The 14,578-nt window shown below is 36.7% G+C and overlaps 1 protein-coding gene across 2 annotated transcripts in view; it reads right to left on the reverse strand.

The window, feature by feature from the left end:
- Positions 1-14,578, reverse strand: part of LOC136420117 (nephrin-like) — a 132,112-nt gene that overhangs the window by 14,449 nt on the left and 103,085 nt on the right. For both annotated transcript variants that reach the window (XM_066406903.1, XM_066406904.1), the window contains exons 4-7: positions 11,602-11,807; positions 5,448-5,558; positions 4,391-4,597; positions 4-167 (exon numbers count right to left, since the gene is read on the reverse strand). In XM_066406903.1, coding sequence (XP_066263000.1) covers positions 4-167; positions 4,391-4,597; positions 5,448-5,558; positions 11,602-11,807 — 688 coding nt within the window. The remainder of the gene's footprint in view (positions 1-3; positions 168-4,390; positions 4,598-5,447; positions 5,559-11,601; positions 11,808-14,578) is intronic.

Here is a 14,578-nt window from a genome sequence, read left to right on the forward strand (position 1 = left end):
TACAGAAATGCTAATATTGTACTTAGGTCCTCTCAGCTCTTTCCCATCCAAGTGCCAAGTAATCTTGGCTGCAGGCCTCGATCCAAAGGTGTTGCAAGGAAATTCGTACTTCCTATCAGCACTAAATGGTTGACTGCTGCTTAGAATTTCCACTGCTACCGGACGAACTGCAATGGGGAAAAATGCCTGAGATTTGAGGGAAAAAGGGGCTTCTTCTTAAAAGCTTTATTGCTGGCATTAAGCCTGAGGGTGGACAGATTGGGTCGTAAACGGACGAGGATAATGATGGCTTACGTTCGAAAGGGGGAGCGTCCCTTAAATATTTTACCATGATAAGAAAGAATATTTTACGAGTAGGAAGACGTTGAATATTGAGTGTTAGAGTTTTAATAACATTATTTGAAAACACATGATTAGCATTTTGTATCAAAGGGCCTAACTGGATCAACTATGATGAGAAATAATATTTTAAAAGCGAATATCGAGTGTTAGAACTTTCTTAACATAATTTAAAAAGGTAAGATTCACATTTTACCCTGAGAGGAAAGAAGGTTGGTGTAAAATGTAGATTATGATCTTGAAAATAATTGGAAATCCAAGGCATGTCGTTGATATCAAGTATCCCACCATTAAGTTTCGGGAGGTTTCGAAAAATCGTGAATTTGCAAATTGCTTTAATGAATGTCGGCACGAAAATTAGGAAAATTGATCAGAAATCCCAGGCTAATTCGACGTTAAACACGCAGGTTTGGAGCACGAAAAGTTGCAATCTGCAAAGTTTATGTAACGCTGGGCAATAATGCCACACATTTGGTAAATGCTTTATTTAAATCTGGCTAAATTAGTCCTTTGTTTCGCTTCATCGGATAAATGGCTTTGGGGATCGGTAAATAATACATTAGGTTCGGTTCTAGTTAGCATAAAGTAATTATTTGCTGTAATGCAATGCTCTGGATGCCGGCTAGTGCCTGGAAACCTGACTTCAATTCTCAACTGTCTTTGGAAAATCTAGGCAGATAAGTCGCTTAATATTGTTATCAGCTCCTCTCTGGTTCTGTTTAGTGTTAAAGTCACGTAAAATGTGTCTTTTTCCACTTGGGTTATCTCTTAAGAAACTCATTTTGGTGCAAGAGAATATTTGAGTCTTCTATTCATTACAAACGAAATTTACGGAATTTAAAAACCATTTCTTCTTCGATTAACACGAACCAAAAGTATTTGCATAATTTGCGACTGTAAAGTCGATTTTCATTATGGCAACGGAACCTACATTCCGGGCATAAAATAACTTAATAATTTATTTAAAGTGGAGCAGTGTTACTGTCAAGGTAATGAAATTACTGAGTACGTCATGTAGTCGACTTGCTAATGAAAAATTCAAGACGTTTCTAGAGAGGTTCGCCTTTCAGCTAGTCCTAGTTATTATTTGTGAGCCTGCTTAAGGTAAAGGCCACGTTTCTCTTTAGTTTAGTGCGTTCGAGAATGTGTTAGACGATAAAGAGGCAGTTTGGTGGGTTAACGAGCGTTGTCCGCTCATAGAGAAAATGTTGGGTCAGAAACAGGTGTTTAATAGAAAATTTGTAATATAAAAATTAATGAAACTTCCACTCTTCTGCTCCCCTCTGTGTACGTGATCAAAATGAATCAAAGGCCGAGATTTGAAATATGTGATTCCCTCGCTGAAAACAAATATTGAGATAAATATCCCTAACTATCTTTAAAAAATCTGTGTTTATGCGATTTTCTAGTAAGTCATAAATATTGCGACCCTAGTCCTCTGTGTGTGTGTGTGTGTGTGTGTTATCATTACAGCTACAATAAAAAATGAAATATGGGCCAAACTCTTCCATACAAAATCGAGGCATTACGCTTATATTGTAAAGGGATGAAGGATAGGCATAGAAGCCATGATATCTTTAAAATTAACTCTTTAAATTCGATCCTTTGGCAGGTACAATTTACCAAGTTTCGTTAAAATTTCTCTTGGGGATTTTGTTACTTGAGTACTTCCAAGCAAATCAAATTGCCGAGTTTAAATAATGTTAGATAATTGGAGGGTAGCTATAGAAGCTTTGACTGTCGTAACATAAATCTTTTAGAATATTCTATTTGATAGATATAATTTCCGAAATTTAGTTGACTCTAGTGGGATTTTAGATTTCAGCAGGTGACTAATAGTTGATAGAGTTATATTCAACACTTCCAAATAATTTTGTGTTATTTTTTCTTCATATTGGAACTTTTGTGAAATGTTTGCCAGGCGATTTACCCAAGATTGATCATATCTATACCGGGACCACTAAAATTATGACCAATTACAAAATTTTGGTTTTGAGTTATCGATTTGCTTCAACATATCCTCATGGCATCATTAACAAGGTTTTCTTTTCTATAGCACACGTGCAAAGAAGAAAATCACATTTCAAAGCCACCAATATCAAGATTACAAATTAATGAATGAGAGGGAAACGAGGAGCTTTCGTAAAGCCAGTAGTTATTTCAGCTCAAAGAGAAAAAAACAAACTCGACTTTATCCCCACAAATGGAATTCGGTCTTGATACTTTTGACACAAAGAGTCTCATTCGTATTCAACCAGTGAAGGCGGCAAGCGTTTAAGATCCAGTTTTGAGCTTTTTCAAACAACCGATGGAAATCTTTACACCAAGTTACTTTGAGTATCCGCGAAAAGAATACATTCCTAAACCTTTTACCCACCCCGGGGCATAAAAGGAGTCCGTAAAATGTTAGAAGCGTTTTCTTGTCGGAATTTCAAAACAGCTGGAATACACGATTTATTCATACGGTTAAGGACGCGCGGTTTATTTACGGCTGCAACTTTTAAAGCGAGACTTGCATTCTACTTCCGTTTGTGATGATCTATTGAATTTTCCAGTGGATTTGACTACAATAGCTTTCACTCACTGTTTGTTATTCATGAAATTGTGTAATTCACAGATTAGTAACACTCACGATGAGGACAACGGCCTTTAGCTTCAACAACGCTACTATGAATATTTATTGCCACTAGTTCGATTGCCGGGCGATTCTGGGAGCTCAAGCAAGGACTTTCCATGGTAACAAGGGAAATTTCCGCTGATTAACTGCTGAAAAACATCTTAAAATCCTTCAAAAGCAGTCACAAAATAACGTGACCCCGAGTATTGTTCCAGCTAACGTAGTTTATGTAACGTTATGAGAGTACGTCCCATCAATCATAATATGTCACCTTGGTGTGTTCCAGATTTGAACCTTCAGCCGTGCAAATATCCTTTTTGCCAAAAACATCAAACTCGGCTTATTTTTGTTTGTTGCCTGAATGCTGTATTTTGCTGATGTGATGGATCGCATTCTGGCCTTTTTCATGCTGAATTAGTTTTTACTTTGGAAAGGCCTACTTTCGGGCCATTTTCTGAAGCGGGGTTATAAATATTTGAGCTCTAAGATGCCTGACTCACTTTTGGGGTTAATTTTGTCGTCGATACACATAAATTATGCATTTGGTTTTCCTAGAGTAAATTAGAAAACTCGCTGTAGCATATTTTGAAATGAAACTTTAAAAGCTTTCTATAGGAAGTTCAGGACTTTTTTACTATTTAATGAGGCATAATAAAAAAGTTTTTGTATTAACTGGCGCTATGGTCCAAACTAAATGGATGACAGAGTGAAGAAATAAAAATCGCCGGTAAAAACTTAATATACTAATGCAGTAGTGTCGGTACTTTGTACTCATCGAAAAAAGTTTCTATATTTGACTAGAGGGGGGGTGTCTAGGTGCAAAAAAACACTCTACGGCCTTATGTTAGAAAACTCAAGTTTTTTGCATTTTTGTAAATTTTCCAAGAGGAGCAAAAAAATTATTTCAAAATGTAATTCACGTATTGATTTTTTGACAGTACTTTGCAAAATCTTTGGTATTTTGTGTTTTTTGGTTCTTTTTAGCCCATAATGTAACGGATAATTTGTCTCCTGTTTCCTTCAAAAAATTCTGAGAGGAGTTCAAAAATGAACAGCGGTTTTCTGTTTATTCGAGCATTCGCAAATAAAAATACGAATTACCAATTTCTAATAAAACCATGTTGAATCCGTGCCTGCTTAAACCCCGCCACCAAATTAAACTTAATTAAAGCCCTCCTCAAAATCAGCCAGTTTCCTAGTTTCATAAACATTTTTTAAACGAATGGCCTGGATTTTTGCTGACTATTTTGTGTGCGGTAAATTAAATTTTGCAGCCTGCATTGTTTCAGCGGGCCCATTGTACGGGAAATAATTAAGAACATCGCGGAATGTTCATTACATAGTCATTGTGGTACGAGCAGGTTCCCGTTTTCGCACTCATTGTCCCTCAAGGAATTGGGTAATTAAAAAAAAGTTGAAAGGAACGTGACTTACAGTGGATATCCAGGGAGGTTGTCGCCGATAGGGGCTGACTGATGTTGTTGTTCGTCGCCTGGCAAGTGAAGGTAGCGTGGAGGTGCGATCTTTGGAGGTTATAGATGGTCAATTGGTTACTGTAGAGATTTTCGAACGGATTGTGCGAAGGGGTTGTGTCTAGTAGTTTGCCTTCGAACCACCATTTTATGATTGGTTTTGGTTTGCCTGAAAATGATTAAATCCATTTATGGTATGAGGTGCTTCTCTAACTCGTAACGTAAAGAAGTTTCTTCAATTTTCTTGTGCAACGGTACATCAGTGTCCTAAATTAAATTAAACTTAAAATGAAAATGTTCGTAGAGAATGCTTTGAGTTTGAAAAATATTTTAAAGTCAGTGATGTAGATATTTTGAAATCGGATTTAGCTTAGATCAAATTCTGTGAAATTTGGTATATTGAGAAAACGAATAAAATACCTCTAGAAATCCCACCGGTACGTCACTATCTTGAATCAATTTATATTGAATATAAAAATCTTCGTAGATGAAACTTTGAGCTTGAAAAATGTGGTATTGGTTTATAAATTTTATTTAGCACAGATGAAATTGTGGCAAATTTAGAATTTAGGGATAATGGCTTACAATCCTTCTAGAAATTCCACAGATACATTACTGTCTTAAATGTAATAAAATTTATAACATGAGTCTATGACGGAGAAATTGTAACTATACTTAGCTCAGAGCAAATATAGACGAATTTAAAATTTTTTTATAGGAATAAGAATGTGATTAAAAACGTCTTAAAATATCCCATCGGTACGTCACTGCCTTGAATTAAATTAAAGTATAAATTTTACGTATCCAAAACGAGCGATTATAATCTGAATTACCTAGTAATGTTTTAGGAGTAGAAACCTTTTATGACATTGGAAGAAAGGAACATTGCGAATATTTTTCTCATTCAAAGAAAAGGAATGAAAGTAGCCCTATATCTCAGTAGCTAAAAGAGATATGACGGCTCTAATGTTTTAAATCATTAATTCAGTGAAAAGGCCAAAAACTCCAACGATATTTACCTCCCTTCACCATACAATTCAACTTAACATCCTGCCCTTCTTCGTAGGGTCCCGCCAAGTGTTTGACCTCATTGCCCTTCTCATCGTAGATAGTAGGAGGGCTGGGAGGCACTGCAACAATTTAAACTCTCTTTACAAACCCATAATCCTGATTGATACGAGGAGATTACTGGTCCATCATCACCTTTCCCAACCTTCCTGGCCCATATAAAACTCCATTACTCCCCGGGACATATAACTCCAATAAGATAATTCCCAACCCACATATTTCAGGCTGAACAGAGCGGCCTGCGGTGACCAGAGGTCATTTTTATATTTTATCTTAAGCGCTATGAGGAGGTTTTTATCTATCATCGGGACTCACATGATTTTCGTTATTACAACTGCCACTTACAGGGATGTATTAGGGTTGATTTTTGACCCCCGCAGCTATTATATGGATGACAAATGGACCCAGGGCGTGAACGCACTTCTTATAAGTGAAAAAGTTAATCGGAGCTATTCAAGAAGAAATTTGTCAGGGGTGGCACAATGACAGGGGCGTGGATAAATTATATTTCTAGTTATGAGGTGAGAATGAGGGATTACGGTTTTTCATCGATCTGTGCGTTTGAGTGCGTCTCCGCATCAGAGTATTCCACTCCCTTTTTTTATCGACGAACGATACGTATCCAATTTCATAAGGAAAGCTCTTGAAATACTGCTAGAGAATCACGATGACTGTTTATATACACACAAACATTCGAGCCTTTAGACCTTTCCTGGCTTTGCCATATAAAAAGCTGTTTTTCCTGATTGTGTATAAGCAAGAGAAAGGAAAATCATATTTAATGTCATCCTCCCAGCTTCTATTTTCCGTAATTTCGGATACGAGCAACTGGGGAAAGAAAAGAAAATATCGGGGTATTTGCATATTTTTGTTATATCGAATATTTGCCTTTAAGTCGAATTTGGTTTTCCTTATTATAGAATGGCGAGGGGGGAGGGGGGAGGGGAGGGAGAGAACCGGAGAGTAGAGTCTCTTGACTCCTCAAGTACCGAAGCTATATACTGAGAAAAGTGAGCTTTCAAGACATAAAGTTGCCTGAACGAAAGTAAACGCAGCAATGAAAGATAAGAGTTCCATAATACATTATCGACGCTCCAAACGTTTCAGAATTCAATCTTCTATGTGTTAAAATTCAATTTTTCATCTAGCTCATTAATGGCTTTAATCAATCTAATATCGGCCCACATTTAAATCTTATTGAAAATCCAAATTAAAATCCGCCTTTAAAAATCCGAATACTAATTTAATTCAATCAGTTTCGGAATGAAATAAAGAATTTCCAGGAATATTCTTTTCAGTTCGTCGACACAAAGGCTAGGTCCTTATTAGCATATTTTTTGTATTGTTCCGTTTTCAAAGGCACATTTAGAGTTTCCGTTTGTCATAAAGAAACGGATTATTCAAATTTGAACGAAAAATAATGAACGTTTTTGGCTATAAGAACCCTTTCATCTAAATCGAAACGCGTGGGTTGTGTGGAGGGTGAGATTTGTTTACAATTGCGACACCAAGCCTAGGGATCGATTCTCCTCAACAATGCCAATCGAATTAAATTGATATTTGATTCAAAGCTCTCTTTTCAAATTAGAAAGAGAAGTTTTGCATTGAAACCATGCTAAAACAATCAGACCGGCTAAAACAAACTAAATCTGTAAAACTAAAGCTAACACTGTGAGCTGATTTAAACAGAAATACAATTCAAATTGCATGTTTGTTTTTTTTTTTTTTGAGTACCTGGCTCGCAATATTATTTACGAGGTCACAGAAAAATGATCAAAAAACATGAAAAAAAAGCTAAATTTTTTAATGAAATAACTTTTTTCTAAACTAAATTAAATCTTCTTTTTTACTTAACTAACACTCATTCAGGAGGCCTTTTAACGAGCTGTAAATCTAAAAGTTTCACTACACAGCCCTCGTCCTGCCTGGTATAATTTATAGTAATTATGACTCCAAAAGCTGGAACATGAAGCAATTACGCCCTTTCATCCTGGACTTGCTAACGGAAGAAACGGCCCTATTTGTTTCTAGAAGGGCCATTATTTATAATGACGCCCGAGATTCGCATGGAACACTAAAGGAAAACGCAGCTTTTATTGCATAACGGATGGTTTTGTGGAAAAAATGAACTTCAAATTAATTCGGGCGTAATCTGAGGCATGTTGAGAATAAAAAATTAATATAGAGGAACAAGAAAAGAGAACGCAGATGAGTATCAAAAACCGTCCTGTGTAGGATTAAACGCGGCTCTATTCAGTATGGCGCTAATTATTAGTGAATTACTAGGCACTTTTTTGTTACATTGAGTGTTTTTTTATCAATCCCAACAAATTTGAAACATTATTCTTCCGCAAAACTAAAGTTTAATAAAGACAAAAAATAATGCCGGAGTGAAAGTAGCGAGTTCCGCACATTTAAAAAACAACCTGTATACAGGATAAAATACAGATTTGTGTTGAGTAAGATATCTCCTTTCTGCACCCATGAAATGTTTTCCGCCTTCATAAGTCTCAACAAAGTTAAGCGAACCCCAAAATCCCTCCACCTTGAATATTATAACTTTTTTTAAATTGTGCTATCTCTAAGGATAAACCTCCAGAATATTGCCCTATATCAATCATTGTCGGTTTCCAAGATTATGGTTACAGAAATATAAGCATAAACATGAGTTCAAAACCTCATTCTCATATTTAGGGACTGCAAGAACATTTTCCTTCATTATTACCCAACCTGCCAAACTCTCTTTTGATGACTGAAAATGGGTAATTATCCTACTCTTTGGTGGAACATTGACCTTGCTGAAGTGGAAACGAGAATACTCAATGGATCAATTTCCATGTAGCCAATTCTGGGAAAAGATGGTTGAAAATGAGACGTTCCCGAATCGGGGGACAAACGCGTCCCCGAGGTCCTTAAAACCCGCTAGTTTTGCAACCCTCCATTTATTTAGAATGGAAACTGTGCGTAACTAAAATATTCACCCGGTGAAATACCTAAAACTGGGAAACGTTTTAAAACTAAGTAAATAAACTACCTGCTCCTTGAAAGCTGCCTTTGTGATGTATTATGCATGGAAAGAGTTTTTTTTTTCTCCGATTCTTCTTCACTTTCGCCTCTTCCAAGACATATAAATAATAACAAAAGGAAATTTCGGAGACAACCGTAATACAGGACGAAACAAAAGAATGGCTGCTATTTCCTGATTAGTTTGGTGGATCCCGCCCAATGGGAAATGTTGTTTTGCAGACGTTTCCGTACATAAAATTATTTTAAAGGCGTCTTATTATGGGAAATAACAAGGCATTTCTGTTGCATATGGTAATAAAAGGAAGGAGAACAAGCTCAAAACTCGGCTTAATTTCTCTATTTATTCCGACAGGTAAGGGGAAAAAGAAGGGCGAAATTGCAGACGGTTTCGTGAAAATTACAGTTGTTTCTATTCGGGTAATCATTTCGGAATATGCGACTAAAGAATTTGCATATGCAGGCTGAAGAAAACCGCCGTATTACAATTCCCTTAATCACAAACAAACACCAATAAAAGCTCACAAAAAAAATCGCAACATTTCGTTAACCACAGGCTGAACAGTAACGGCAAAACGTTTGCCAAATTTATGGGTTTGAAATGGTAATGGGCTGGCATTCCTGCCAAGGCGTCAAATCAGGAGCTATAATTTAATAATTTTATACCCCATACAAACGGCCATTTATTTAATGTTAGTGCCATGGAATGATAAATATGGGCAAATGCTAAGTACGTATATTTCCGAATGCATATCTGAATGCCTAATTTTAAATAACACCTAACTTGGGAATTGCTATTTATGGTTTAGAATGAACGAGCTAGTGGTACCTAGTTAAAGCTTGAATGGGCATCAACACAGATAAATTTGCATTATACGTGTGGTTAAAGTGAAGGAGAGACGAGATAATTTACAGGTTTTGAAGAGCATATAATTTAGAGGAGATATACAAGATGCCCGTTTTTGGAGCTCGAGCATGGGGTTCTCGGTCACTATGGGAGGTAAATTATGTTAGAGCAAAGTTGTTCACTTTGATGTTCATTCAGAACATTTTTTAAGATTAGAAATATTCCGAACTACTCCCTGGAGAAATTTTATCCCTAATTTAGTCGACCTCCTCTTATGATTACCGAGATGCTTTAGCTCTATAAACGGGCCCACTCTATATCCATTTGAAGAATCTCCAATCAAAACGTATTACAGAAGAGATTTGTCACCTGGATTAAATCTCTCAAAATTTCGATTTGTTGGTTTCCTTCTCGATTTGGAATTCACTCGATTTGTTTAATGACATGAGCTTTTTGGCTGAACTTGTTACTTCAATGATTTCTTTAGGATTCTGCGTCAAAAAGCTCGGGATCAATCACATTATTAAGAAGCGAAACATTAAAAAAAGAAAAATCAATGATCCGTCTCTGGATCTCTTTCAAGGCCTCTCTGTGCCTCTTTTGTCCCCGTTTGAGGCCTCCAATCCAAAGCTGGATTGACGTTAATAAAACTTCCTGCGAATCTTGAGGTGGAATAAAAAATAATTGAGTGACTAACCGACTCTTCAGCCGCCTAAGTTATTAGGAATAAAGGCGGAAAAAGTCATTTTTCCGACATCCTTTTGGCTCAGGTAATGGGCCCTCGAGGACTCGCCAAACCGAATTAGGAACTCAAATAATTAGCGACTCTTGTTTGCATGGAAATTTTTCTCTTTGCCCGAGATTGGGACAACTAAAGTAAGCCAAACTAAGTTAATTATTCATTAAAAACCCCCGTAATAACTGTGGGGTGAAAGTAGATCGAGCACGTTAATTCATAACGAAGTGCGGCGGTAGTAAAAACAAAAGCATTTAATTATGCTTCGTGTCGCACTGTCGTAAAAATATTATTTATTCTTATTTTATAGGTGAAATATTAACATGCAATTGCACGTTTCTTGGTCTAAAAAGATGATAAGGCTTGCCAATGGCCGCTCATTGCGTGGCACCATACCAATGTTGAGCAAACCTCAATTATTTGCAACTTTTGTAGCATTTGCATGCGTGTGCATTGTTCAACGTTACAATGCTAATCGACCAAGGTGCATTCAGGAAATTTATTCGAATATATTATCAAAAATTCTCCTGAATCATAACTCCAGTTCCAAACTAAGTTTGGCGCGCAACTCTGGAAGTTTGGACATATTTAGTTCCCAGCACGACGGAGCACAATGATTTCATTGTGATATTGCGTCGAACATTTTATCCGAAAGTTGGTACACATTTAAATAACATATTTTCCATGTATTGCCCCTTATTCAGATTTTCATATTTGAGAAGTTGAGGGGCAAAGAACAGAAAAATTTGAATCGCGGGCAATGAGGCTCCGCCTTTAACTTACAGTAGTGAAAGAAACTTTTTAAACATTCAAAGTTCAACAATCCAAAGACTCAGCCACTACATGACTCATTTCAAGAATGCGAAAATACATATAATAGAAAATTTTTTAAAAATAATTCTGAACATAAAATTGATTGCAGACGAATTAATTCCACCACTTATTACAGAATGTTATTCAATAATATGTATAGGGTAAGCTGCTCTCTCTCTCTCTCTGTTTTATACATTCACATTACACAAGGTGGTCCAGAAACACTGGCCCAACAAGAGCGATTCATATTTATTCCCAATTTACATAACTAACAAAAATTCTTTGACGCTCTCTAAAATGAAAACAAGCAATTTTCTTTTAAGCAAAGTTTAGCTGAATTGCTCTGTTTTTTAGTCTCTCGCACCCATTACTCATGTGTAGCATTTTTTTGGACACCCTGTATAAGGTCCTCTCATTCCCCGCTTTAACCGCGCCTTAGCTCGTACACTTCGGAGACCCATCATACAGCGAAATTACTTGTTTCTATAAGTAGCAGTATTACAGAAAGTTGAGTTTAAAACTCCTATAATATATAATGTAGTTTCACGCACTCGCGAAACCGTAAATCTCGCCTACGGCTCGGACTATAAACTTTGCGCTCTTGCGGGGAACTTCCATTCCATACTTGTTACAGAGTATACTTACAGTACTTAATGCAAAACTAAAACAAACAAACTGAACTTACCCATAACATTCAACCTAACCCTCAAATTCTTAGTTGGTGACTGGGAATAATCAATCCGGCATCGGTACTCCCCCTCATCCTCTTCGACCACATTATCGATGCTCAAAGTGGAAGGTTCCGTGATCATCCTGTAAAACCCTCTCGACTGTATCACCTTATCCTTCCAATGTTTGGGATTGGCCTTGTAAGGATCTCGAACGTCATAACTGCAAGAAAAAAGGGCGTGATTCAACGTGAATGCTTTCTATGCCGGAAAGTCATCAATTCTCGCCGCGAAAGCTCATATTACGGTACCAATCTTAAGCTTTATGTATACTGCATTCATTTATTTCGCATAATGGCGGAGCACCGGATAAATTAAATTCGAAACGGCGAAAATGGGTTTAGAATCCACTTTGCTAACCGTTCGGTGATTTGATTTTGAAAGAGTCTTTTCGCAATGGGTTTTTGTTCCACGGCAATTGGTTAAAGCGAATGTAATGTGGAGGGTCAGGTAGTGTTTGTTTTAATATTAGAACTAGGTTAGTGCTATTTGCCAAATGCAGGGAAGTAGAAGTTGAGGACGAGGTAATAGTTATTTACTTGTAGCGGTCTGAACGTAAAAGATCCTGTTCGCCGCCGATGTTTGGATCTTTATTCGACCAAGGCCGCAATCCTTCTTTCAGCCCGAGGGGCGTACAACATTTTGTTTTCGCCATGGAAACTATTTATATTTCAGTTCAGGTCAGCTCAGGTTCAAACAGTCACGATCCATTTATGCGTAAAAAGTTTCCTGTACGGTAAGGTATATAAAACATTTCAGAATAAATTGAGACTAGAATAAAATTCTAAAATCTGAAATTCATATAATCCGCAAAATTTGCATCCGAAATTGACCTATAATAAACTGGTGAAGTATTTGAATAAATTGAGTATTTTCCCCCGTTTGACATACAATTATACGACAAAAAATTACCACTTCAATTTAGCAAAGCAAATCCGAGCGCGTGCATTGACTTTTCATAAAATTTTAAGCTTTGCAATTGACAGGTGTCCAATCACGAGAACACATTGACAGACACTTATATATAAAAAAAGCAGATCACTCGGATAAACATAATTCTACAAAACTTATTTCAATTTGAAACGTGTAGAGACCTTGGATGTGAAGCCATGAATAAATGGGTTAACAGACCCTTTTAGAGCCCTCCCCTTCAACTATATTTCAGAAGGCGTTGAACTGAGCTTTCGTTACCCCCTCTCTCCAAACAGACACATAGAACGTCGAAAAATAAAATTACAAATACCTGGGAAATCTGATAGAGTTAAAGTAGTCAAGATAAAGTTCAAACGTAGATACATATACTAAAAATTAATTTTTAGTGACAAAAGAGTGATATCTCTTCCTACTGAAACTATACAACAGAGCTCAAATCTACTTGAAACTGAGATTTTTGTCTGCCACAAAGAAATATTTCTAAGAATCTTCAGTTTACGTCCTTCGAAAGCATTCCTGGCACGAACACTTCAATAAACACTCACGTTTAATCTCAGTTTCAGACTTTGCGAAACACCGAAAGTAAAATAGCGCATTCCTAGCTCGGAATCCAATAAAATCAAAGATATATCGAAGTTGAGAAAAGTAATAAACGGTATAAAATTAATATAAAGTTGAAAAACTTGCTGCCGGATACGAATCGATTTTGCGACCATTTTCTTTTGAAAAGGCTTTTTAAAGTTTCGCTGCGTTCCGTGTTTTCTTCAAGCTGGATGTTGATAGTCGCTTTGTCGCAGCTGAAATGAGATAACTCTTAAGGAAATTTCGCTAAGAACAATATTGTTCTGTAGACTTTGTTCTAATTAAAAGCCGTATTCTTGGAAAAGCACTTTTGAAAAATAAAAATTAAGGAGAAACTTCTCTCTTGCGTATCGATCAAAAAACTCCGTCCAACTTGTTATTAATTTAGCATCGGTTTATTAGTTCCTGCAGTCCTGATGTTGTACAACTTTTTTATTCGATTCTCGACAAGGACGTCTCGATTTTATTTCTCTGGGCGAAGGAAAAGTCTCGTCCTTAACAAGTCGGATTAAATTATTCAATGATCATTCGTCAATTCCTTTACAAACTTTTCCGATAGTTATTTTCCTTTGGCGGTTAACCAACTGCACCGGCTGGCATTCGGACTTTTTTACTCTTTCACCCGGAAATTGCTCAAAAGGCTTTTTAATTAATTCCGGCAATACGGCTCTGAATGCCGCTACAAGACAATGAAGACGCTCTAGCCTTGATCTACTAATGAGCCCCATTTTTTTCTAGAGAAAAAACTCAATAAAACACGTCGGGGGTAATTGATGTCCGGGCGTTCCTTCCTGCAAATGAAACATCCCCCTTCCAGCTAAAAATCGAGAGCAGATTTTGCGCTTTTAGAAGTGGATTCAATTTCCGAATCAAGAGCCCCTCAGAGCATAAACTCTATTCAACTCTAATACTCGCGAAGCAGGTCTATTGCAATAGTTTTTTAATATTACGCCGTAAGAGCTCCTGTAGGAATAATATTGCAGGTGGAAAGAAGCCTAAGGTGCAATCTTGGGGACTAGTACAAAATACGAGACTTTTATTTTCGGGGCATAAATCCTGCAAGGGAACTGATATAATTTGCCGCAAAGTGCAAATCCCGAGGGATCGATTTGCATCGGACCCGAATTTGGTTACAAGGAGATTATCAAGTTTTAACAAGCAGTAAGGTAATTGACCGTTTTGTAGGTTAGAAGAAAATTTGCATAAAATATTTTTCTTAATAATTTCATTCACCTGTCAAATCACCGGAAAATTGCAGTGGTAATTTGCACCAGTGCAATTATTGCGATAATTTCCCTAGTCGCTCTAGCAATATTGTAACAAACTGAAATATATTAATCTCTCGGTCCTATTCTTTGAAAATGTGCTTAATTAAAGTCTCTTCTTAAGTGCAATTTGTACGACGAAAATGAATGTATA

The sequence above is a fragment of the Euwallacea similis genome, chromosome 3 (assembly GCF_039881205.1).
Source record: "Euwallacea similis isolate ESF13 chromosome 3, ESF131.1, whole genome shotgun sequence".
Taxonomy (NCBI): domain Eukaryota; kingdom Metazoa; phylum Arthropoda; class Insecta; order Coleoptera; family Curculionidae; genus Euwallacea; species Euwallacea similis.